This window comes from Barbus barbus, assembly GCF_936440315.1.
Source record: "Barbus barbus genome assembly, chromosome: 6".
NCBI lineage: Eukaryota > Metazoa > Chordata > Actinopteri > Cypriniformes > Cyprinidae > Barbus > Barbus barbus.
The window spans coordinates 11,425,463-11,451,687 of NC_136734.1; the positions used below are offsets into that span (position 1 = coordinate 11,425,463).

A 26,225-nucleotide genomic window follows, 5' to 3' on the forward strand; every position below is an offset into this window, starting at 1 on the left:
CCGCACACATTAGAAGCACAGTGACAGGAGAACTCTGATAGTTTTTTAATTTTCTCCTCTGCATAGTGTATTGTAAATTCATGAATTTAAATCACATATTCTCAGACTGTATTGTTCTGTGTATGTAATTTTTTTATGAAGTGTTTGGAAGCTGCTCTTAAAAGATAAAAAAAAAAGTTCTCTTTTTTCTGTAACTTTAATAAATTGCCATTAAATCATCGTTCAAGATATCCTAAATCCGTCCGCAATTTAGCATCTTCAGTATTTTGGCATCATGAGAAAAAATGTTTGGTGTGATTTCTGTGTTTCTGCTTGGAGTATGAATTTGTTTACAGCCCGTTTAAAAACAAAACCCACATTAAAATAAATATAGCCGACTTCCTGTTGGTCGTAGCCAATGACTGTAAATTAGAAAGTTGTCCGGATTAATAAGAACAATTTATGTACCGAGTTTGGTGTCTGTAGCTATCATTATATATATATAATCATTAATAATTATATACCATTTAATGTTGATCAATATTAATTCCAAAATGTGTTAATATATTATTAAATTTTAAAGTTTATCTTTTGAACATGACTATTTTTCTAACATTAAAAATATTAATAAATGCTTTAAAAAAATTATTCTTTGTTAGTTCATACTATCATGTAAGAATTAACATGCTGTAAAAATATATTTTTCATTGTTAGTTCACGTTAATTAATGCATTTCCTAATGTTAAGAAATGAGACCTTATTATAAAGTGTTATCAAAATCTTTAATGATTTATAAGCATTTTTTAAAGATTTTTAAAAAACAGACCCTCTCTCTCTCTTTCTCTCTCTCACCCACTGCCTCAATCCACACAGTCACTCAGAGCCCACCCCACCCCACCCCCACCCCTCACTCAGAAGCAGTGACAGGGAGCTCTCTCTCAGATGCAGGCTGACAGGGAGCTCTCACTCAGAGGCAGTCTAACAGCTCTCTGATAGTTTTTAAATTTTCTTCTCACCATAGTGTATTGTAAATTCATGAAATTAATCACATATCCTCAGACTGTATTGTTCTGTGTATGTAATTTTTTATGAAGTGTTTGGAAGCTGCTCTTAAAAGAAAAAAAGAAAAAAAGTTTTCTCTTTTTTACTGTAACTTTAATAAATTGCCATTAAATCATCGTTCAAGATATCCTAAATCCGTCCGCAATTTAGCATCTTCAGTATTTTGGCGTCATGAGAAAAAATGTTTGGTGTGATTTCAGTGTTTCTGATTGGAGGAGTATTAATTTGTTTACAGCCCGTTTTTAAAAAAAAACCCACATTAAAATAAATATAGCCGACGTCCTGTTGGTCTTAGCTAATGACTGTAAATTAGAAAGTTGTCCGGATTAATAAGAACAATTTATGTACCGAGTTTGGTGTCTGTAGTTAAAACTAACCCCCCCATTTTTGACAAAAGGTGGCGCTATAGAGTGCCTCTTCCACGCCCGTTTATGAGCTTTTTCCAGTGTCTAACTATCATTAATACTGATATGTGTGTTGAGTTTCATGACATTCTAAACATGTTATCTGCCTCAAAATCACCAGAAACGAATTTTCAACTTTGACACGTTGTCATGGCAACATACTTTTAGATATCAATCTTCCCTTCACAGTTTTACATCGGCCGTGTTTTGACATTATTCTGGTGAAGTTTGAAGCAAATCGAGTAAAAATAAGATGCTGAATTCAAAGCATTTTGAAAACGACACACTTCCTGCAGCCAGTTGGTGGCGCTATAACTTTCAGTCATTATAGTCACATCTATCCGATCGGCATCATACAACGAACAAACCACTGGAGTTTGATCTACATCATACAATGTATGTGGACGTTATTAGGCATTTCCTGGGTCTCATTTTTCGCCATAACTTCATCGCCTCGCCACGGGCAAACCGTTCGACATATCAAAAATATCTTCGCAATTTAGCGTCCCCAATGTCTTGAGATCGTGTTCACCGAGTTTGGTGGCAATCGTATGGAAATCCTCAGAGAAGTATATCAAATTCCAGAGCATGCGCTTTTTAAACAGCCCTGAATAGCCGACTTCCTGTTGGGCGGAGCCTAAGACATGCAGCGTGAAAGTTGTTCAGCTCAATGAGTTCTATATGTGTACCGAGTTTCATATGAATACGTGCAAGTATGTGTGAGCTATACATCAAGCTTTCTGACAATTTTCCAGGGGGCGCCGTAGAGCCCCTGTGCCACGCCCGGGTCCCAGCCTCAGTGGCGTCCTAATGGCCGCAGGTTCCAATGTGCGTGCCAATTTTCAAGAGTTTTCGGGCACGTTAAGGTGGAAATAAAAAATAAAAAATTTAAAAAATAATAATCCTTAGGGGAACAATAGGGCCCTGCGCCTTACTGGCTTGGGCCCTAAATAATAATCCTTAGGGGAACAATAGGGCCCTGCGCCTTACTGGCTTGGGCCCTAAATATAGCTACAAGCAGCGATTACCGGGGTTCAAGCACTTGAAAGCCTTCATGGCTTCTATGCTGTCAGGGGTCTCAGCCAACGTGAAAGTATGGCTAACACTAGAACACACCCATGATGGAGAAAATGATGACTCACACACAGAGTAATGACAAGGTTGAATTATATTACTTAATACACACTCTATTACCTGATACAGACTAAGAATGCTCACACACAGACAGACGCACATTATGTTGTAGATATAGATATTTGACATAACTTACATATTACAAAATGCTTTCTTGAAGTGTCCTTTTAAAAATATTTTTCAGGTTTAAATTTAATCATAATGTGGCATAATTGTCAAAACTGATATGTCTGTGGAAATGAAGTGGTAAACTTTGACTAAAAATATGATTTTAAATGTAATAATAATGAATTTAAAATATCTGAATGTCAGTGGCGGCTGCTGGTCTTTCAAAGAGGGGAAGCTCATTTTCGGCCTACATCATAAAAATTGTCCATTTATTTATACGTAAATTCTGCCCTACATTCCTTTTCATGAAAATGCTCTGTGACCCTGTCGTACCAACTAGGCGTCCAGTGACTTGACCAGTGTTAGCAGCACTTATGTACTTCATTTTGTTTTCGAGAAAGCAACGTTTATGTGTGGTTAGTGAAAAACTAAATTTTTGAAGTCACTAAAATAAGGCCATAAAACACATACAGAACATTTGTTCACAAGACTTCTGAGAACTGGATCTTGTAGCCTAGAATTTTTGCTTCAAAATAACGTGAAAATCATCTTGTTTATTTGCTCACAGAAAACAATATATTGATTTAAATGTCCTAAGACACTTTTTGAGTAAAAAGGGTCTATGCGAGAAGGCGTCAACCTTCACATTCACACCTGAGAAGACAGGCCTGCACAATGAGCTTCATAATGAGCCATTTAGTCAAGTATGTGACTTAGAGGAAGAGTTACAAGAAGGAATATGAGGACAAAATAATATTTTATTTTTGTAGTTTATTAAGAATATATTTAGCTATCACACAAAATAACTTGAGATTAACTTGTGAGTGCAGTTAAACATTTTATTAGGAACAATCAAAACTGTCTTTCAAAGCTGACTTTTTAGCATCATTACTCCAGTCACATGATGCTTCAGAAATCATTCTATTCTGATTTGCTGCTAAAAAAAATATTCTTATTCTTATTATTATTATTGTTGTTGAAAAGAGCTAAGAAGTTTTTTTTATTTTTTTTTATGAATAGAAAGGTCAGAAGAACAGCATCAAAACTCGTGGAGTATTTTAGTTAGTTTCGCGTCACAGCCCGCAAATAAAAAACCACACAGCCTGCACCGGTGGGTTAAGGAACACCAAGTAATCACACAGCTTTCTCCTGCAAATAGGTTGCAGCAGTTTGTCTTTCGACTACACTTGCAAAAATCTGCTATGGGACTGAGCTCGAATAGCTTCAATGACTTCTTATAGGACAAAATCGCTGTCAATCAAAAGGAGATGCAGTCTTTCGACAGACCCTCCAATCATCACGCAGAAGCCCGGAGTCCAGCCCCACCCACTCCTCCATTCACCCCCAGAGACGCTGAGCGTCCGGGGGCGGGACATAATCGCAGCATTTATCCAATGACCGTCTAGTTTCGAAGCACTGAAAAAAACTGTTCAAAGCAGCTCCATAGAAGTCAATGGACGCTGGGCTTCAACAGGGAAACACACTGTGATGCTACGGGAATATATGAGAAGGAAATCGAGTCAGCTGCTATATGCAGCTGATTCTGAACGAACTCGCCTTCGAGATGAACGTGCTCTAACGCATTTTTAATCAATAAAATGTTAACACAATAGTACATATTTGACCAAGTACATCTAGCCGAGCTTCCCTTGCAGTCTTAAAGAAATCCTCACTGCTGAATGTTAGTGCCAAGTTAAACCTGAGAAAAGAACTATATGGCCCGGTTTCACAAATGGGTCCCTGACCTGGGCTGCACTACACGTCTCACTTTTTTAATGCATCACAAACTAGCTGAGACATATACACATCTACACATTAAAAACATAATTAAATAAATAAATTGATATATTAGTGTGGCATGTAGGTAGTGGCCGGGGATGAGGAGGGGGCTTTGGGCCCTGTTGCCCAGCAGCATCCTTCCCTGGCACCCCCGTTGTCATTGTCACATTCTTTACTTGCATGTCTGTGAAACGGGGGTATAAGTGATAGAACGAGCCAATGATTGATCCTTTGCTGCCATCTAGTGGTTGTATTTGCATTTCCAGGGAATACAGCACAGACGTACTGTTTTTAACTTTCATAACTATTACAATCAGTTTCTGTCCAATCTCCAAAAAATTGTCCATGATTGTTTAGAATCATATAATGCATAAGTTTGCATAGTTTTGTGATGTTTTAAGTTTTCTTTTATGATTCATAAGCTTTTGGGTACACTATATCAGGACTACATTTTTAAATGACCCTGTTATAACTGTCCAAATTCAATTTTTTTAAAGTTTTGATCATTATTGACCTAGAGAGTCCAGAGAATTGTACTGCATTGATTTGATCGATTTTTGTGTTCAAAACTTGGTCGCAGTTCTGTTGTTTAAATAATTTACTTGCTACTAGGAAGGAATAGTTCGTTTCCTACCTATTTCTACTCTGCATTTTCGTTGTTTTTTGTTGTTGATTGCACTTACTGGTAATTAGAATAATTTGCGCCTCAGCTGAGAACGAGGCTGTGTGATTTGTGCAAAGTGTTAGTTTCGTCTTGAGCTATTAGCAGTCCTACCTTATTGGCTGGGCTGATCAGAAGCCGGTAACAGCGACTGTGAAAGTATTTAAACTGCTCGGTCGCTGCTCGGTCGCTGCTCTAAGGTTGGGAAAGCCGATTAGTCACCAGAAGAGACGGACGCATCAGCGGAAGCGCTCAGCCTCCTCGTGTGATGACCAACGAGTGTAAAGACAGACAACTTTCTCCTGCGCGACTTTGACCGAGCAACGACACAGAGCGCACCCTTAAGTATCCTTTTTATTTTCCGTCACGCTTTCCTATCCTCTATCATGTGTTTCCAAACCATTCCGGTTCTCTCTCTACTTCGCTCTAAAAATACACGCAGAAGGTTACGTAACCCTGCTAACCTGCGCACTATCTCTACATCTTCCACTGCACCTCTTTCTTTCTCTGTAGGTCTTTGGAATTGCCAGTCAGCTGTCAACAAAGCCGACTTCATTTCTGCATTTTCCTTACATTCCACACTCAGCATCCTGGGCTTGACTGAGACCTGGATTCGTCCAGAAGACACGGCAACCCCAGCTGTTCTCTCTCACAATTTCTCTTTCTCTCACACCCCTAGGCAAGTTGGCCGGGGTGGGGGCACTGGCTTGCTCATTTCTAACAATTGGAAATACTCTACCCACTCTCCCTAGGCAATCTCAACTCATTTGAATCGCATGCCGTTACTGTGACAGCTCCTATAAGACTCCAGATTGTGGTAATCTATCGTCCACCGGGCCAAATACCACCAACCTTCCTAGATGAGCTGGACGGACTGCTGTCCTCTTTCATGGAGGATGGCACTCCACTCTTGGTCTTTGGCGACTTCAACATTCACCTAGACAGGCCTTATGCTACAGAATTCCAGTCACTCCTAGCTTAATTTGATCTCAAACGCCTCACCACTACTAGCACGCACAAATCAGGTAACCAACTCGACTTAATTTACACACGCAACTGTTCTACAGATAACATTCTGGTACAACCACTACATATCTCTGACCATTTCTTCATTACATTTACTTTACATTTTGCTACCCAGGTGCCACCATCTCCCTTACCGGTTACTTTCAGACGCAACCTACGCTCCCTTTCCCCCACCCTTGTTTCCTCTGCAGTATCCTCCTCTCTTCCCTCGCCTACCCATTTCTCTTCTCTGGATGTAAATGCAGCCACTGACACTTTATGCTCTACCTTAACCTCTTGTCTAGACTACATCTGTCCTCTCTCCTCTAGGCCAGCACGGGCTGCTCCTTCTAACCCCTGGTTATCCGATGTTCTTCGTGAGAATCGGACCAAACTCAGAGCGGCAGAGAGAAAATGGCACAAATCAAACGATCCGTCAGACCTGAGTAGGTATCAGTCTTTGCTTTCATCTTTCTCTACTGAAGTCCACACTGCCAAATCCTCACATTTCCACAACAAGATCACCAGCGCTCCAGACATGCGTAATCTCTTCAGAACATTTAATTCTCTCCTCTGTCCCCCTCCTCCACCTCCCACCACTTTGATAACCGCTGATGACTTTGCCTCTTTTTTCACAGACAAAACTAGAACAATCAGTAACCAGTTCTCAACTCCACAGGACCTCCAATCAACCACATCCACTGCTCGAACTCCCATCTTCTCCTTCTGTCCTCTCACCGAGGCAGAAGTATCCAAACTTCTTCTCTCCAGCCATCCTACAACATGTCCTCTCGACCCGATCCCCTCACACCTTCTCCAAACAATCTCTCCCACACTCTTACCGGCACTCACACACATTATCAACACATCTCTCCTCACAGGCATCTTCCCCACAGCATTCAAGCAGGCTCAGGTAACCCCACTGATCAAAAAACCTACATTAAACGCTTCTCTTTTAGATAACTACAGACCTGTCTCTCTCCTTCCATTCATAAGGAAAACACTCGAACGAGTTGTCTTCAACCAGCTCTCGCGGTTTCTTTAACAGTACAACAAACTGGATGCTAAACAGTCAGGTTTCAGGAGTGGCCATTCAACAGAGACTGCGATACTCTGTCACTGAAGCCCTGCGAACTGCAAAGGCTGATTCCAAATCGTCAGTCCTCATTCTGCTGGATCTTTCTGCTGCTTTTGACACTGTCAATCATCAGATTCTCCTGTCTACCCTCTCATCACTGGGCATCACTGGGATTCCACTTCGCTGGTTTGAATCCTATCTCACCGGTAGATCCTTCAGGGTGGCCTGGGGAGGGGAGGTATCCAAACCACATCAACTGGTCACTGGAGTTCCTCAGGGATCGGTTCTTGGACCCCTCCTCTTCTCCACATACACTACATCGCTGGGTCCCATCATACATGCACATGGCTTCTCCTATCACTGCTATGCCGATGACACGCAGCTCTATCTCTCTTTTCAACCAGATGACCCAACGGTAGCTGCACGGATCTCAGGCTGCCTGGCGGACATCTCGGCGTGGATGAAAGAACATCACCTACAGCTCAACCTGGCAAAGACGGAACTTCTGGTCTTCCCTGCCACTCCGACTCTACGGCATGACTTCACGATTCAGTTAGGCTCATCAATGATTACCCCATCAACTTCGGTCAGAAATCTTGGTGTAATCTTTGATGACCAGCTGACCTTCAAAGAGCACATTGCAAAGAGCACACTGCTCGATCCTGCAGGTTTGCACTACACAACATCAGAAAGATCAGGCCCTTTCTGACAGAGCATGCTGCGCAACTTCTTGTCCAGGCCCTTGTTGTTTCTAGACTGGACTACTGCAATGCTCTTCTGGCTGGTCTGCCATCAAACACAATCAAACCTCTACAAATGATTCAGAATGCAGCGGCACGACTGATCTTCAACGAGCCCAAAAGAGCGCATGTTACACCTCTTCATCTCCTTGCACTGGCTACCAGTGGCAGCTCGCATCCAGTTCAAGACACTGATGCTTGCGTACAGAAATACCACAGGCTCAGCACCCTCCTACTTCCACTCACTATTACGAACCTACATCCCCTCCAGAAGTTTGAGATCTGCTAGTGAACGACGCCTTGTGGTACCATCACAGAGAGGCTCAAAATCACTCTCCAGAACATTCTCGTTCACCATTCCTGGCTGGTGGAATAATCTTCCCACCCCTATCCGGAACGCTGGATCCCTGGCAATCTTCAAGCAACAACTGAAAACTCATCTCTTTCGGCAGTACTTGACTTCATCCTGACTTGACTTAAAAAAAAAACAAAAAAAAAACCTTTCCCTCCATCTTTCTCTCCGCTTACTAGCTTGTACTTATTTCAACAATGACTGAGCACTTCCTCTGTCTGGTTGCCTCTTCAAGATTAATCGCTTTTTGTATTCCCCAATTGTAAGTCGCTTTGGATAAAAGCGTCTGCCAAATGACTAAATGTAAATGTCAAAACCTACGAATGGTTCTCAAAAGTAGATTTTTCAAATAATCTTAAATATTTAAAGAACAATTTGATTGACGGCAGTGGTCCTTGAGGCAAAGTTGTTCAGAATGAGGAAATCTATCATAAGATATGAAGATCTAGTGTTTCTGTAAATATATGAACAGTTTTTTGCAATTTTGAGGTCATTTATTATAGAAATATTGTGTTTTGAGGCCTTTTTAACTGCTATAGCGCCACCTATTTTCCAATCACTAAACAACTTTGCATGCTTGTTAAGAGTCATCTGTCAAATGTTTTCAAGTTTCGTAAAGTTTTGAGTTTTCATTTAGGTTTTATAGGCTTTTGGGTATATTTGGCCACGCCCCTTTACTAAATGACATCGTTGTAGCAAACCAAAGGACAAAAGTCAAAACATTTTTTGATAATTATTGATCTAGAGACTCCAGAGAATTGTTCTACAGTGGTTTGATCGAGATTGAGTGAAAATCCAGTAACCAGGACTAGTTAGCAAAAGTAGGTTTTTAACATATTTGTGGATATTTAATGAACGATTTGATTGACAGCAATGGTTCTTGAGACAAAGTTGTGCATTATGAGGAGATCTATCAAATGATGTGCATATTCTATGGATGTGTGAAACACCACATGATTACAGAGCCATAAAACTCGTTACCAACTAGTGGCCGATTTCTTTCAAAATTCTTACAGACCTTTAGGGCCATGAGTCAAACATGCCCACCGAGTTTTGTTTTGATTGACCCCCGTTAACCTTGTCAAATAGGTGATTAAACTTGTTTGGCTGATGGCAGCCATGTTTTTTGAGACACGCCAATGTCCTCATAGATCCTTATGGTACATTGGACAAATACACTGCATACTAAATTTCAAGTTGATCGGACCGATCGTTATCTAGTTATAGTTTTTATAATATTATAGCGCCACCAAGTGGCAGAGCTGCATTTTTTTATTATTATTTGACCAAAGATTAAGCTCATACACATGTGTACCGAGTTTGGTGAAGATATCTCATTTCTTTCACGAGTTATAGACTTTTTCATAAAATTGGCCCACGCCTTTCGAACGTTTTGGCACGCCATTGCAACAGTGAGTCGAAATTTCAACTTTTTTTGATAATTATTGATATTCACTGTCCAGAGAATTTTTCTGAAGTGGTTTGGTTCCGATCGAGCAAAAAGCCTAGGACTAGTTCGCAAAAGTAGGTTTTGGACATAACTCAATTTTACGGAAAAACCGGACCTCGCAGCGCAAATCTGATCATTTTGCTTTTAATTGTGCTGACCCAAGTGTTCCAAAAATGTACGTTTTTTTGAGTCTATGACAAGCGGTTTAGGAGTTATGAGCACTTTCGCGTTTTTGATCACTGTAGCGCCCCCTATTGGCCGATTGGGCTCAGACTTTGATAGGTTCTCCCCAAATTGAGCTCTATCATTTGGCCAAGTTTGAAGTTTCTAGGCCTTACGGTTTGGTCTGCACGATCAGTCCCACTTTATATTGTGTCCCTAATACCTGTGTACGTGCATAGTAACTAGATGTGTATGTAGTATGTAACCACAGTGTAAGTACACATTGGTACAAAGTATCTACAGCTCTAATGTTTGTGTAACTACACATATGTAACAACCCACTGAATGGTATGTACAAATGTGTAACAGGACATTGGTAAAACACTTACTGTGTAACAGGACTAACAGCACTTTTTGGTAAAAAAAGTGTTACACTTTATATTAAGCAGACAATTCCTATGGATTTACCATGTAATTACTTTGATGTTGCACAGCAGCGGCCAGTAAGTTAGGCTTTACATATGAATTGTGGTTGGTGTCCAGCATGTTACACTTTACAGAAAGTGGACAGTTCCTGAGGTGTTACCATGTAAGTACACTGGTATTACAGTGGTGCACCAACTCCACTAACTTGAGATCCAACTCCTCCTACTTTACATACCCCTAAACTTACCAGTTTCCACCCCCTGGATCAAATTGTTCCAATTACTCTTGTACATACTGTTCCTGTTACAAGAGTACTTAGTGAAGTGAAAAAAGTGTTGTTACCAATGTCCTGTTACACATTTGTACTTATACCATTTTGAGGGTTGTTACATGTGTGTAGTTACAGAAATATTACAGCTGTAGATACTATGTACCGATGTGTACTTACACTGTGGTCACATACTATGTACACATTTATGGCACTTTTCCACTGCGTGGTACGACTCGGCTCGGCACGGCTCAGAACGGCACGACACGGCTCAGTTCGGCTCGTTTTGTGTTTCCACTGCAGTTTAGTACCGCTTTAGAGTGGGCGGGATTATTCACCTGTCATTATAGTTGCGCCGACTCTGCTGCCGTGACTCCTGAAAAACGTTTTAATTCTTCGTCACTCCATCATGCTCTCGCTGGATCCGCTCCTCGGCTATCAACGAGAGGAACATCTGTCCTTCCTCAACAGACAACGAAACAGCCATTTTTTGTTTACATAATACATGTGTGTGTACTGTGTATATTTATTATATATAAATACACACACATGCATGTATATTTAAGAGAAATGTTACATTTATATATTAAACATTTATATATGATATTTATATAAATATAAATGATATCATATATAAATAATATATGAATAATAAATGAAACAAAATATATGCTGTATATGTGTGTCTGTAAATATACATAATAAATATACACAGTACATACACACATATTATGTAAACAAAAACATTTATTTTGGATGCGATTAATTGCGATTAATCGTTTGACAGCACTAATTCAAATGCATTTCACTTGCTTGCAAGAATGCATTTTGTGTGAATGTCCCATAAGCATGTAGATAACTTAATCCCTGTCTCTGGTTGTGTCATGGTTTTTAAATTTCTTTTGCAAACATTTTTGTCACACTTTGTCATTGATATCACAGTCTGGAGTATGCAAATGTTTTAGATATTGTTGACAGTTTCACAAAGCCTGCTTAGAATGTTAAAGACATGTATGATTTACTTAATAGTCCATTTTGTCTGTTTCCAATGTACACATGTACACATATACAGGGTATTCCAGAGCAATGGGCTCGGTTATTGCAAACCTCTAATATTACTAAGCTGGAACAGAAGAAAAACCCTCAGGCTGTAATAGATGTTCTCAAGTTCTACGACTCCAAAGAAACAGTCAACAACCAGAAATACATGAGCTTCACATCAGGAGGTGAGGCACACACCCAAACAAATACACATAAATATGTAGGCAGGGGTGTAGGTACATGGTGGGCACCCTGGATTGAAGCTGCTCTGGCCACCCCTGTCATTTGCCATCTACCCATGAATTGTAATAGATCATTAAGAAAAATGTTTATTTTAGAGAGAATGTACACTACTTTTTATGCTGTGTACTAATATGCACTGAACAAAATTATAAACGCAACACTTTTGTTTTTGCACCCATTTTTCATGAGCTGAACTCAAAGATCTAAGATTTTTTTTCTGTGTACACAAAAGGCCTATTTCTCTCAAATATTGTTCATAAATCTGTCTAAGTCTGTGTTAGTGAGCACTTCTCCTTTGCCAAGATAATCCATCCACCTCACAGGTGTGGCATATCAAGATGCTGATTAAACAGCATTATTATTGCACAGGTGTGCCTTAGGCTGAACACAATAAAAGGCCACTCTAAAATGTGCAGTTTTACTGTATTGGGGGGGTCCGTGGGGGTCCGAAAACCGGTCAGTATCTGGTGTGACCACCATTTTCCTCACGCAGTGCAACACATCTCCTTCGCATAGAGTTGATCAGGTTGTCCACTCCACTTCAATGGCTGTGCAAAGTTGCTGGATATTGGCAGAAACTGGAACACGCTGACGAATACGCCAAACCAGAGCATCCCAAACATGCTCAATGGGTGACATGTCCGGTGAGTATGCTGGCCATTCAAGAACTGGGATGTTTTCAGCTTCCAGGAATTGTGTACAGATCCTTGCAACATGGGGCCGTGCATTATCATGCTGCAACATGAGGTGATGGTCGTGGATGAATGGCACAACAATGGGCCTTATGATCTCATCACGGTATCTCTGTGCATTCAAAATGCCATCAATAAAATGTACCTGTGTTCGTTGTCCATAACATATGCCTGCCCATACCATAACCCCAACACCAAACAGCAAACCGCTCACCCACACGACACCATACATGCTGTCTGCCATTTGCCCTGTACAGTGAAAACCGGGATTCATCCATGAAGAGAACACCTCTCCAAAGTGCCAGACGGCATTGAATGTGAGCATTTGTCCACTCAAGTCGGTTACGATGACGAACTGCAGTCAGTTCAAGACCCCGATGAGGATGACGAGCATGCAGATGAGCTTCCCTGAGATGGTTTCTGACAGTTTGTGCAGAAATTCTTTGGTTATGCAAAACGATTGTTGCAGCAGCTGTCCGGGTGGCTGGTCTCAGACGAACTTGGATGTGAAGATGCTGGATGTGGAGGTCCTGGGCTGGTGTGGTTACACGTGGTCTGCGGTTGTGAGGCCGGTTGGATGTACTGCCAAATTCTCTGCAATGCCTTTGGAGACGGCTTATGGTAGAGAAATGAACATTCAATTCACGGGCAACAGCTCTGGTGGACATTCCTGCAGTCAGCATGTCAACTGCATGCTCCCTCAAAACTTGCGACATCTGTGGCATTGTGCTGTATGATAAAACTGCACATTTTAGAGTGGCCTTTTATTTTGGCCAGCCTAAGGCACACCTGTGCAATAATCATGCTGTCTCATCAGCATCTTGATATGCCACACCTGTGAGATGGATGGATTATCTCGGCAAAGGAGAAGCGCTCACTAACACAGATTTAGACAGATTTGTGAGCAATATTTGAGAGAAATAGGCCTTTTGTGTACATAGAAAAAGTCTTAGATCTTTGAGTTCAGCTCATTAAAAATGGGGGCAAAAACAAAAAGTGTTGCATTTATAATTTTGTTCAGTGTATATGAGAGTCAAAGACCAGACTTCCCATTTTGGTGTCTGTATCAAATTGCATGTAAAAAAGTGATTTATATACAGTCGTGGTCAGAATTATTGGCACCCTTGTTAAATATGATCAAAGAAGGCTCTGAAAATAAACCTGCATTATTAATCCTTTTGATCTTTTATTTTGTTTTAAATCACAAAACTCTAACCTTTCTTTGAAATAAAACGATTGAAAATGGGGGAAAAACTCATTATGAAATAAATGTTTTTCTCAAATACACAATTATTGGTACCCCTAGAAATTCTAATGAGTAAAATATCTCTGAAGTATATTCCCATTCATATTCACAATTTTGAGCACTCCAGGGTGATTATGAAAATGAAATTATCCAGCCATGGCTTCCGGTTTCACAGAAATATAAATAGGAGGGAAAACAAAGCCCAAATTCCCTTAATCATCCATCACAATGAGAAAAACCAAATAATATATTTCTGATGTGCAGCAAAAGATAATTGAGCTTCACAAATTAGTGAAGTGGCTTTAAGAAAAGAGCTAGAGCAGTGAAAATTTCCATTTCCACCATCAGGGCAATAATTAATCATTTCCAATCAACATAAAATGTTACGAAACTGCCTGGAGGAGGACGTGTGTCTATATCGTCCTAATGCATGGTGAGAAGGAGAGGTTGAGTGGCTAAAGACTCTCCAAGGACCACAGCTGGAATTGCAGAAAATAGTTGAGTCTCGGGATCAGAAAACCATCAAAAAAAGTCTAACAACACCTACATCACCACATGTTGTTTGGGAGGGTTTCAAAGAAAATTCTCCTAGCTCATCCAAAAACAAACTGCAGCATATTCAGTTATCACACACGACTGGAACCTCAAATGGGACAGGCTTCTCTGGTCAGATGAAACTAAAAACTGAGCTTTTTAGCAGCAAACACTCAAGATGGGTTTGGTGAACACAGGGATAACAGTACCCCATGTGTACAATAAAATATACTGCTGTATTTTTGATGTTGTGGGCCTATATTTCTGCTGGAGGTCCTGGTCCCGCCTTTGATCATATTAACCAAGGGTGCCAATAATTGTGACCACGACTCTATGTAAAAAGCATATTAAATGCTAGAAAAGTGTCTACTTTAATGTTTCAAAAAACTTAAATGTGAAAATATGGGTGAAATAATGTTCCATTGTCATTCAGCATGACAGATATATTAATGTTAAAATGCAACAACATACTTATTCTGACTTATGCTTATTACTGACCTGTTATATATATATATATATATATATATATATATATATATATATATAGGTGATCATACTAAATTTGACTATACTTTAAATTATGAAACATGCCTTGCTGCCAAATAGGTAAAGCCTAGCGATTTGAAGGATAGTGGCAAAGATTGGTAAAGATTTAAAATTACATTTAATTATTACAATTTATTTGGGGGCTGTACTGTGGACTGTACTGGCTGGCATTTTAGTGGGTGTCTTCTGTAAATCTTGGTAAAAATGTGATGTTAAATTTTTTTTATAAATAAGATAAAATAAAAAGATAAAAAATAAATATAAACACATTCTAATGCACAAAAATGAAAGCTGTATTGAATTTTTCAAATTGCTTTGATGCTTGAAAGTGTCTTGGCTACTATTATAACATCATTGTGTTGAATTACTGACACTTGGGGTCACACTTGAGAGCACCTCTAATACTTCAGAAAAGGCCAATGAGAACTGGTGAACGGAATTTGTATGTACCACTCACTCATACACATGAGTATTAGAAGGAAATGGGCATCCATCCACTCATTCAGGTTCATGCGGAGGAGCGCAAAGCATGTCCCAGACATTCAGCGTGTCTTGTTCCCTCCAACATAGGACAGAGGTTACAGTTGTAACAAAGATGTTCTCTAAATGTCAGTCACTTTGCTGTTGTGAGAGGATTCTTGGGAAATTAACAAGTCTACCTGCGCTTTGCTGAATCAGATCAGCTGGACTATCTGAGGGTGGAGTATCCACTCTCCTTGGAGTGTTGCTCCATTGTGATGGCAATTTCGCTTCCTGATTGAGATTGCCTGGAATGTGAGTGGACCATAGTGACTTCAGTTGAGATGAGAAGAGATGGTTGGCGAGTTGTGATATGCAACATGAGCATAAGCCATCCTGGTTGTTTATACAGTGCCTTGTGAAAATATTCATACCCCTTAAGTTTTTTTTTTTCACGTTTTATGTTGCTGCCTTATGTAAAACTGCTTTAATTTACTTTTTTCCACATCAATCTACACTCCATACACTGTAATGGTAAAGCAAAATGTGTAGAATCCACATAACAAAGTTTTTAACATCTTTGCAAATTTATTAAAAATAAAAAACTTAAATGATTCCATTGCATAAGTATCCATACCCTTATCTGGGACAGTTGGAATTTAGCTTAGGAGCATTCATATTGCTTGTAGGTGTAACTAGACTTTGAGTGAAGGTAACCTGTGGCAAATTCAATTAAATGGGTATGATTTGGAAAGGCACACACGTCTTAATAAACGGTTCAACAGCTGATAATGCACATCAGAGCAAAAACCAAGCCCTGGAGTCAAAAGAACAGCCTGTAGAGTTCAGAAACAGGTTTGCGCCAAGCCACACATCTGGGGAAGAGTTCAGAAAAAAATCAGCTTTTTTGAAGGGTCACAGAAGCATGTAATCTTTGTTACCCTTAATGGAAGAAGTTTGAAACAACCAGGATTCTTCTCAGAGCTGGCCTCCTGGCCAAACTGAGCAATTGATGGAGAAGGGCTTTGGTTAGAGTGGTGACGAAGAACCTGATGGTCACTCTAGTTGAGCTCCATGATCGTATATGCAGATAGGAGCAATCTACAGAAGGACAAACACCACTGCAACACTCCATCGATCAGGGCTTTATGGCAGTGTGGCAAGACTCAATCCTCTCTTCAGTGTAGACACATGAAAACACACTTAGAATTTGCAAAAAAGCACCTAAAGGACCCTCAGACTGTGAGAAATAATATTATCTGGTCTGATGAACCTCAATTCCAAGTATCATGTTTGTAGGAAAGCAGGCGCTGATCATCACATGCAGAGTACCATCCCAAAAGTAAAGTGTGCTGGTAGCAGCCTCATGCTGTGGGGCTGTTTTTCAGCTGCAGGGACTGAGGGACTCGTCAGAGTAGAAGAAAAGCTCAATGCACCAAAATATAGAGAGCCTTAATAGGGATGAAATGTATGAAAATTTCTTATCACGATTATAGTGACCAAAATTATCACGTTATCAGTATTATCACGGTATTGTTAAAATGTGCTGGAGATGTTCAAAAAGTACTGACACATAAATCAATTCACCAAGTTTTATATTTAAAAATCAGCAAACAAAAACAAAAAAATAAAATAAAATGACTTTTTGTTTGCATAATCACTAAAACAATAACATTACCAATGATGTTCGGATTTTAAATGACAACTTGACTGAGAAGAGTTTAAGAGGATCTTCAAATATCTAATGTAAATGTTCAAATAAAGCTTTGAAAAAGTTTCATAAAAAGGTAAACCTCACAGCTTTTAAATTAAGTCAAAATGATAATTGATTAATAAATGATTATATGTATTTTATCTCCTCCATAAATAATTTTAGATACCTTATTTGAATTGTTTAAATGTGTAGAATCCACATAAGCTCGTTTTTCATCAACCGGTCCAAATTTACAGCAGGGCATGCAAATTCGGTCCGTTTTTGGCCAGACAGAAACTGCACACAGGCTGAATGTAAATATAAGTCTCTGCAAATCCACTCACTGACAGCAGGTGGCGCTTTATATGGAAAAACCTGAATTACAGCTGTTTCCCGTAAACTCCGTATTGCGATTAAAACACTACTTTGTTAGGTATTACATGGAGCTAAGATGAAAACAAAATGCCATTGAATCATTTGTGAAGAAAGTCAGAACCTTCAGAGGTACATTCATATATTTAATTAATTCATATATTCATTTGTATAGCACTCTTAGCACTCTTTTAAGCCCTCAAAGCTGTTGTCGTTCAATCCTGACGTGTGTGTGTGTGTGTGTGTGTGTGTGTGTGTGTGTGTGTGAGTGTGTGAAAGGGAGAGAGCGAGAGAGAGAGAGTTTGTTTGCCTCTCTTTCCGAATAAATCATTATTGTCATTCCAGCTCCATGGAACTTTGACCAATGAGAGGATAGTTTACTCGCACGTGACTTGTATTAATTTTGGTCCGTTTAGAAACTTTGCCGTGTGAAAGCGAACCGCACCAACAATAAAAAGCAACATTGTAATAATTTGAATCCCTGTTTCAGAACAAAGCAATCGATCTACAGGTGTGAAAACACCCTAAGAACACTTCCTTTAGGTATAACCTGGAGCAAAGATGAAAACAAAATGCCATCGATTCGTTTCTGAAGACAGTCAGAACCTTCAGAGGTACATTCATATAATTAATTAATTCATATATTCATTTGTATAATTCCCTTGGGACTTATACAAATGAATATATAAAACCTCCCAGCTTTTCCACCCTATTTTTACTTAAAACGAAACTACTCTGCTGCTGTGCACACGAGAGACTGTTACTGAAAACTCTGCTTTATGCTGGACAATATTTATTTATCGTGAGTTGTTCAAATCGCGGTAGTCGCATACGGTTTTAATGATAATTAAAATATGAAATGGTAATACTAACCGTGGGGAATTTTATCATGATTTATCGTCAAACCGGTAATCGCTACATCCCTAAGCCTTAATGAAAATCCAGTCCAGAACATTCAGAACCTCAGACAGGCAGAAGGTTTACCTTCCAACAGGACAATGGACCTAAACACACAGCAAGAGTGGCTTATAGACAACTCTGTGAATGTCCTTGAGTGGTCCAGCCAGAGCCTGAGCTTGAACCCAATGAAATATTTCTGGAGAAACCTGAATGCCCCATCCAACCTGACAGCGCTTGAGAGGTGAAGAGGTGAGGAGAAGAATAGCAGATAATTGCCAAATGCTGATGAGCAAAGCTTGTCGCATCAAACAAAAAATACTTGATGCTGTAAAGGTGCTTCAGCTAAATATTTAGTTAAGGGTATGAATACTAATGCAATGTACTTATTTCAGTTTTTATTTGTAATTAATTTCCAAAGTTGTGACAATTCTGTTTTTGCTTTGTCAATATGGTGTATGGAGTGTAGACTGATGTAGAAAAAAAATAATAATAATAATTTAAAGCAGTTAACATAAGGCAGTAACATAACAAAACGTGAAAAAAATGAAGGGGTATGAATACATTCGCAAGGCACTGTATGTGCAACTGTCACCATGTTGTCCATCCAGACCAAAATGTGCTTGCTCTGGATCAACGGAACCTCTGCAGAGCCAGGATTACTGCTAGGCAATTGATATGCCAACGCACTTGAGATACTGTTCAGGAGCATGACCATGTAACAGGCTTGGATGCAACTTTTATGACAACAACATGACTGGTCACTTTTTTCTAGGGAAACCCCTGCCCATAGAAATGCAAGGTCTGTCCAAGGACTGAATGTAGACAGATCGATGTGATAGCTACTCGATGCGTGCCACAGTGCCATGCTAGTACGAAGTCACTGCTGAAGTGGTCTCATATGCATCAACCTGAGCAGTTACTGATGGGTTGGGGAGGCAAGGTGTTTGGGGTTTGTGAGACCCCCAAACACCTCGCCTGTGAAAACTGTTCTTTTTTTGAACATTTGGGTACTGCTACCCCTTGGGATAGCAGCAAAATAAAAACAAAAGGGAACACAGAGATTTCCCAGGTGGGCATTTGTACAATACAGATTGTGTCAAACAGCTTTAAAGTATTAAACAGAAAAATAGTGTGTCGATAATGCAAAAGGACAACAATCAATTTTCCATATAAAGTCAGTTCTTCATTGATTCAGTGATGTCATCGTCCAGGTCAAATTGTATCTGTGCAATCAAGTTGACAATATTGCTAGAAATTAAGCATCCCCAACTAAGTTAGTCAAAGGTGACAGTGGCAAGGAACCGGAACTCGGTGACAGAAATGGAGAAAAAACCTTGGGAGAAACCAGGCTCAGTCAGAGGGCCAGTTCTTCTCTGGCCACACGAAACCAACATAGCATGGAGATGGCATTCGTGGATCACAAACATGGACATTGCTTGGTTAAGAGGCCGCGCTGTGACTTTCGTCACGCTGAAAGCGAAGTCAGTCATCGAGCACAGTTCCTGCATCAATGCCAGCTTAGAACTGCCCTTGTACAGTTCTTTAAGTGCCTTGGCCTGATGGATTTGCAGCCTTTGTAAAACAGTGAATGTACAGGCTCTGGACAGGAGCCTGGGACTATTCTGTTAGGTGGCAGTGTTTTGCAAGCACAGGTCTCATACTCCACCTGGGAACCTTCCAACAGGACAACTTTCATGTACCCCCTGGCCACCCCACAGTTGAAAGAAGCAAGTGCAGAGGATCCTGTGAAGCAGGACTGGGCAGTGAAAGGTGCCATCCATGACGTTGTGAGGTCCTCATGCACTTCTGGGAAGAAAGGCACTGGGGTGAGGTGTGGCTGTGATTCGAGCTTCAAACCCAGATACCAATCATCCCGCCAGATATCATTCACCCCCACAGCACTGGGAATCATGGCTGCAAACTCTGCATTATACTCAGACTGTGTAATGGGCTCATCTCTGCATTGCTGTTTTCATCCTGACCTGCAGGGGTCATTCTTCTTGAGCCCTTTATGTCATGTTCCCTCCCGAAGTACAGATGGCGCTTGTATTATGAACTCTAGTCTTTCCGCTCCTTCAGATGGAGCGATCACCTCGTACCATGTTCAATATCCTGCTCATTAACTTTGATTCCCCACACCTGTGTTTGACTCTTTATAAGTCTGTTTGTTCCCTGCTATTGTGTTCAGTCTTGAGCCTTTTTCTCCTGTGTATCCAGTTGCCAGTCCTTAAGTTAAGTTTGATTGTTTTTGTATTTTTTGGACCCTTGTGTCTTTTTTTGTTTGATGAAGCTTAGTTTTCTATGTTTATTTTGTACTTTGTTTCTCTAGTAAATATTATTTTTCTTTTTGAAGATTCAAGTCCCTTGGCTATTTTTGCTCTTCTGCTTTTGGGTTTAACTGTCTGGGAGTAGCTCACTGAGTAACTTCACACCCTAAGAGCGCCAGAGCCCCGGGTTCAATCCCAGCTTAAAGCACCCCCGTTACAGCAAGACTGAACCATGGAAGCAAGCCCAGCGGAAGAGCCTTTATCACCCTCCAATGTTGAACAAGTTCTAGCTGTACTCTCTGAGCAAGCCACTACCTTTCAGCGACATGATCAAACTTTGTCTCAGATTGTTCAACTTTTGAGTTTTCAATCCCAGGCCTCTTCACCCCAAGAACCCCAACAGTCTCCTGATCCTCAACCTAGACCCACGGTGACACTCCCTTCTGAGCCCAGATTACCAGTCCCAGAGCGGTTTGATGGAAGCCCTGAGGGATGCAGAGGACTTATTGCCCAGTGTACTCTGGCATTTCAACTTCAACCCAGCAGTTTTCCCACTGAGAGCAGTAAGGTGGCTTATATCATTACCATTCTCATTAGCAAGGCACTCGACTGGGCTTCATCTTTGTGGGACCAGAAGTCTCCACTTACCACAAACAGTCAACAGTTCATCATGGAGATGAAGAGAGTGTTCCAACATCCATCTAGTGGGGGAGATGTGGATCATCGCCTGCTGAATCTCTCTCAAGGTATCCGGAGCACAGCTGAGTTCGCCATAGAGTTCCGTACCCTGGCTACTGAGAGTGGATGAGATCAAAGAGCCCTAAGAGCGACCTTCCATCATGCTTTGTCGCCAGAGCTCAAAGATGAGTTAGCATTTCGAGACCCTGCCCCTGATCTCGAGTCTCTCATTGATGTAGCTATCCGGGTTGACCATCGCCTCAGAGAACTCCAGCTAGAGCGGCAGCGGGAGACCAGCTTATTTGCGGCTGCCAGTCCAGTTAAATTACCTGCTCCTCCTCTTGTGGACACAGAGGAACCCATGCAGTTGGGGGGAACTCGAATATCCCAGGCCGAACGCAATAGAGGATGAGAGAGAGATGCTGCCTTTACTGTGGCAAGCCAGGTCACTTTCGGGTCAACTGTCCTGAGCTTTCGGAAAAAGCCAAGTCTCGTCCTGGAGTAGGGGAGCCTGGGCGAGAATAGGAACCATCCCCTGCTCTACAACCTCAGGCTTGACGATCCAGGCCACAATCACCCTGGGTCAGCAACATCATCAAGTATGGGCCTTTGTAGACTCGGGGGCCGCTGGGAGTTTCATGGACTTTAAGATGGCCCAAAGTCTTGCAATTCAACCTGTGACTCACCAAGAACCTCTTAATATTACTGCAGTTGACGGCAATCGGGTAGGGTCAGTCTGTGCACTCCACCTCTTCAGCTACAGGTGGGGAACCACCAGGAATTGATACAGTTTTTCTTAATTCATACCCCTAAACTTCCTATAATCCTCGGCTTCCCATGGTTGACTGTTCATAACCCGAATATTGACTGGTCCAGAGGAGTCGTCTCAGAGTGGGGAACCTATTGCCAACTCTCTAATACTGCTTTCTGCTGTTCCCCTGAGCTGAACTCTTTCCAAGAATCATTGTCAGACAATCCAAAGAGCAACTCCGTCTTTAGCCTTAAAGCCCCATCCATGGAAGTCATGGCTGTTCCCAGGATGGAAACAGTCACTAGTAAGTCCCCACCTCAACCTCCCGTGTCATCCCGTGTTCCCCCGGAATACATGGACCTCCTCGAAGTCTTCAGTAAAGTCCGAGCTGCCTCATTGCCCCCACACAGATCATATGATTGTGCTATTGAGCTTATGTCAGGAGCTTGCCCACCCCATGGAAGGCGTTATTCCCTCTCTGGCCCTGAGAGATTAGCTATGGACAAGTATCTGAGGGAAGCTCTGGATAGTGGATTCATCCGACCCTCCACATCACCGGCAGGAGCCGGTTTCTTCTTTGTTGAAAAGAAGGATGGTAGTCTCAGACCTTGTATTGATTATCGAGGCTTAAATAACATCACAATCAAGAATCGTTACCCCCTCCCACTTATGACTACAGCTTTTGAGATCCTGCAGGGGGCCACTATCTTTACCAAACTAGACCTTCGGAATGCATACCATCTTGTCAGGATCCGGGAGGGGGACGAATGGAAGACTGCTTTTAATACCATGACAGGCCACTATGAGTACCAGGTAATGCCATTCGGCCTGGTTAATGCTCCTGCTGTCTTTAAGGTCTTTATTAACGAGGTTCTCAGAGAGATGCTTAATATATTTGTGTTTGTTTACTTGTATGATATTCTGATATTCTCCCGCAACCTCCAAGAACACATTCAGCATGTCAGACAGGTCTTGGCCCGGCTGCTGAAGCACAATCTCTTTGTTAAACTGGAGAAGAGTGAATTCCATGTCCCAGCTGTCTCATTTCTCGGCTTCCATGTGTCCAAGGGCAGCCTCCAGATGGATCCTGCAAGATCCGAGCAGTCTTGGACTGGCCCCAACCCACTTCAGTCAAGCAGGTACAGCGCTTTCTGGGGTTCTCTAATTTCTATAGGAGGTTTATAAGAAATTTCAGTTCTGTTGCAGAGCCTCTCTCCTCACTCACAAAGAAGTCTAACAGGCCATTCACGTGGACCAGCGGAGCTGACCATTCCTTCAATACACTAAAACAACGCTTCACATCTGCCCCCATTTTAACTCTTCCAGACCCAGAGCTACCCTTCGTCCTGGAGGTGGATGCCTCAGATTTGGGTGTAGGAGCAGTCTTGTCACAGAGGTGTAAGAGGGATGATAAGTTTCACCCATTTCTCTCGCCGTCTTACCCCTACACAGAGAAATTATGATATTGGGAACCGGGAATTGTTGGCCATTAAGATGGCATTGGAGGAGTGGAGGCACTGGCTTGAGGGGGCCAAACACCCATTCCTCATCTGGACAGACCATCGAAATCTCACCTATATTTGGGATGCCAAGAGGTTAAACTCACGACAAGCCTGTTGGGCCCTCTTTTTTTAACCGGTTTGATTTCATTCTCTCTTATCGCCCAGGTTCCAAAGATCTCAAGCCAGATGCACTCTCGAGGCAGTTTGAGCCACCTGAGAGGGAGTCCTGTCCAGAACCCATCCTCCCTACATCCAGGGTGATAGCCCCCATCCAGTGGGATATTGAGACAGCCGTCACGAGAGCCCAACAGCGACAGCCTGGTCCAGGTAATGGCCCTGTAGGGCGTCTCTTTGTCCCTAACTGTATGCGCTCTGAGGTCTTGGTGGATAGTGGATAGATTTTCTAAGATTTGTCACCTCTTACCCCTACCCAAGCTCCCCACAGCTAACCAAACTGCAGAACTTCTGATGAAACGTGTTCAGAATCCACGGTTTTCCCCAGGATATGGTTTCTGACCGGGGGACACAGTTTTCGTCTCGGTTTTGGAAGGCGTTTGGTCGGCTCATTGGGCCCTCCATTAGCATGTCCTCTGGCTTCCACCCCCAGTCTAATGGCCAAACTGAGAGGGTAAATCAGGACATTGAGAGGACACTGAGATGCCTGGTTACGGACAACCAATCCACTTGGAGCTCTCGATTAATCTGGGCTGAGTTCGCTCATAACACTCTGTACCACTCTTCTTTAGGCATGTCCCCCTTTGAGTGTCTGTATGGATTCCCCCCCCCCCCTCTGTTTCCTGGACAGGAGCCAGAGGTTGACGTTCCAGCTGCCACACAGCTCGTCCGTCGTTGTCGACTTTCCTGAAAGAGGACCCGTGCTGCCCTAGGGAGTGCGGCCCGACTCCAGCGGAGGCAGGCTAACCGAAGGAGGAGGGTAGGACCCTCATTTCGTCCAGGACAAAGAGTGTGGCTCTCTACCCGAGATCTTCCCCTGCGGGTGGAATCCCGTAAGCTGGCTCCAAAATACATTGGTCCCTTCAAGATCCTCAGAAAGATTAACCTGGTTTCCTTTCGTCTTCTCCTGCCCAGGTCTATGAAAATTCATCCTACTTTCCATGTTTCTCGATTAAGACCAGTTGTTTGTTCTACTTTGTCTCCAGCCAGTAAGTCTGCCCCAGCTCCCCGCATGATTGATGGTCAGCCAGCCTATACCGTCCGCAGGCTACTGGATTACCGCCGGGTACGTGGAAGGGTTCAGTACCTGATAGACTGGGAGGGTTATGGCCCAGAGGAGCGGACCTGGGTTCCAGCTCGGGATATCTTGTATAAGGCTCTCATCTCAGAGTTTTACCAATCCCAAGGAGACTATCGGAGGAACGTCAGGAGCCGTTCCTAGGGGAGAGGATCCTGTAATGGGCTCATCTCTGCATTGCTGTTTTCATCCTGACCTGCAGGGGTCATTCTTCTTGAGCCCTTTATGTCATGTTCCCTCCAGAAATACAGATGGCACTTGTATTATGAACTCGAGTCTCTCCGCTCCTTCAGACGGAGCTATCACCTCGTACCATGTTCAATATCCTGCTCATTAACTTTGATTCCCCACACCTGTGTTTGACTCTTTATAAGTCTGTTTGTTCCCTGCTATTGTGTTCAGTCTTGAGCCTTTTTCTCCTGTGTATCCAGTTGCCAGTCCTTAAGTTAAGTTTGATTGTTTTTGTATTTTTTTGGACTCTTGTGTCTTTTTTTGTTTGATGAAGCTTAGTTTTCTATGTTTATTTTGTACTTTGTTTCTCTAGTAAAGATTATTTTTCTTTTTGAAGATTCAAGTCCCTTGGCTATTTTTGCTCTTCTGCTTTTGGGTTTAACTGTCTGGGAGTAGCTCACTGAGTAACTTCACACCCTAAGAGCGCCAGAGACCCGGGTTCAATCCCAGCTTAAAGCACCCCCGTTACACTGTGCCACCATACGTGAAGGTGGGAGGGGAGCCTAACTGAGTCTTCTGCATCAGAAGTCTCAAGTCCACCCTCAGTGTTGCTATTGATAAATCATCCTCATCCAGAGCCCCGAATGAGAGATCAGGTACGTCATGTGACACAACATCAAACTCATTCAGGAACTCCGCCAGGTCCAACGTGCATAATGAAGAACAGAAGGTCAGTGGGGAATTACCTGGCAATAAATACTTTGTAAGCGCTCCCGTTGTTGCCCTCATCTTGCCCTGAGCGATAGCCATTATGGCCTTGTGCTTTGCAGAAAGACCAGCATGGGGTTTGGATGAGGTGACTCCTCTGAATTGAAAAGAGAGCCAAGACTGCAATGTTGCAATGTTTCTCACAGTGAAGACATAAAGTATCCATGAAAGCTTTCTCAGCACGTCTATGTCCCTGACACACAAGGTAGAGATTATGTCCATCCAAGGTTGACAGATACCAACCGCACTCTGAAACACAGAGATGGAAAGGCATCTTTACAAATACATTAACCGTCTGTGTTTACCCTTTTGTTGGAAGCTTCTCTTTTTCTGAAGAGCCCAGGGAAGCACTTAGCACTTATCTGTGCATTTCAGTGAGAGGAATCTCTGAAATGCACCTTTGTACCAGATACAAACTTTTCCACAAGGTGAATTGGATGAGCTTGTATTTGTAGTACTTCCTTGGCTCAGGAGACCAAATCTGAATGAGTGTATGCATGCC

The 26,225-nt window shown here is 41.9% G+C and overlaps 1 protein-coding gene across 1 annotated transcript in view; it reads left to right on the forward strand.

The window, feature by feature from the left end:
* Nucleotides 1-26,225, forward strand: part of LOC306870862 (serine/threonine-protein kinase PAK 3) — a gene marked incomplete at its 3' end in the record, with an annotated part of 285,953 nt that overhangs the window by 73,198 nt on the left and 186,530 nt on the right. Inside the window, exon 4 of the mRNA XM_079418334.1 lies at nt 11,681-11,834. Within this exon, the coding sequence (XP_079274460.1) occupies nt 11,681-11,834 (154 nt within the window). The remainder of the gene's footprint in view (nt 1-11,680; nt 11,835-26,225) is intronic.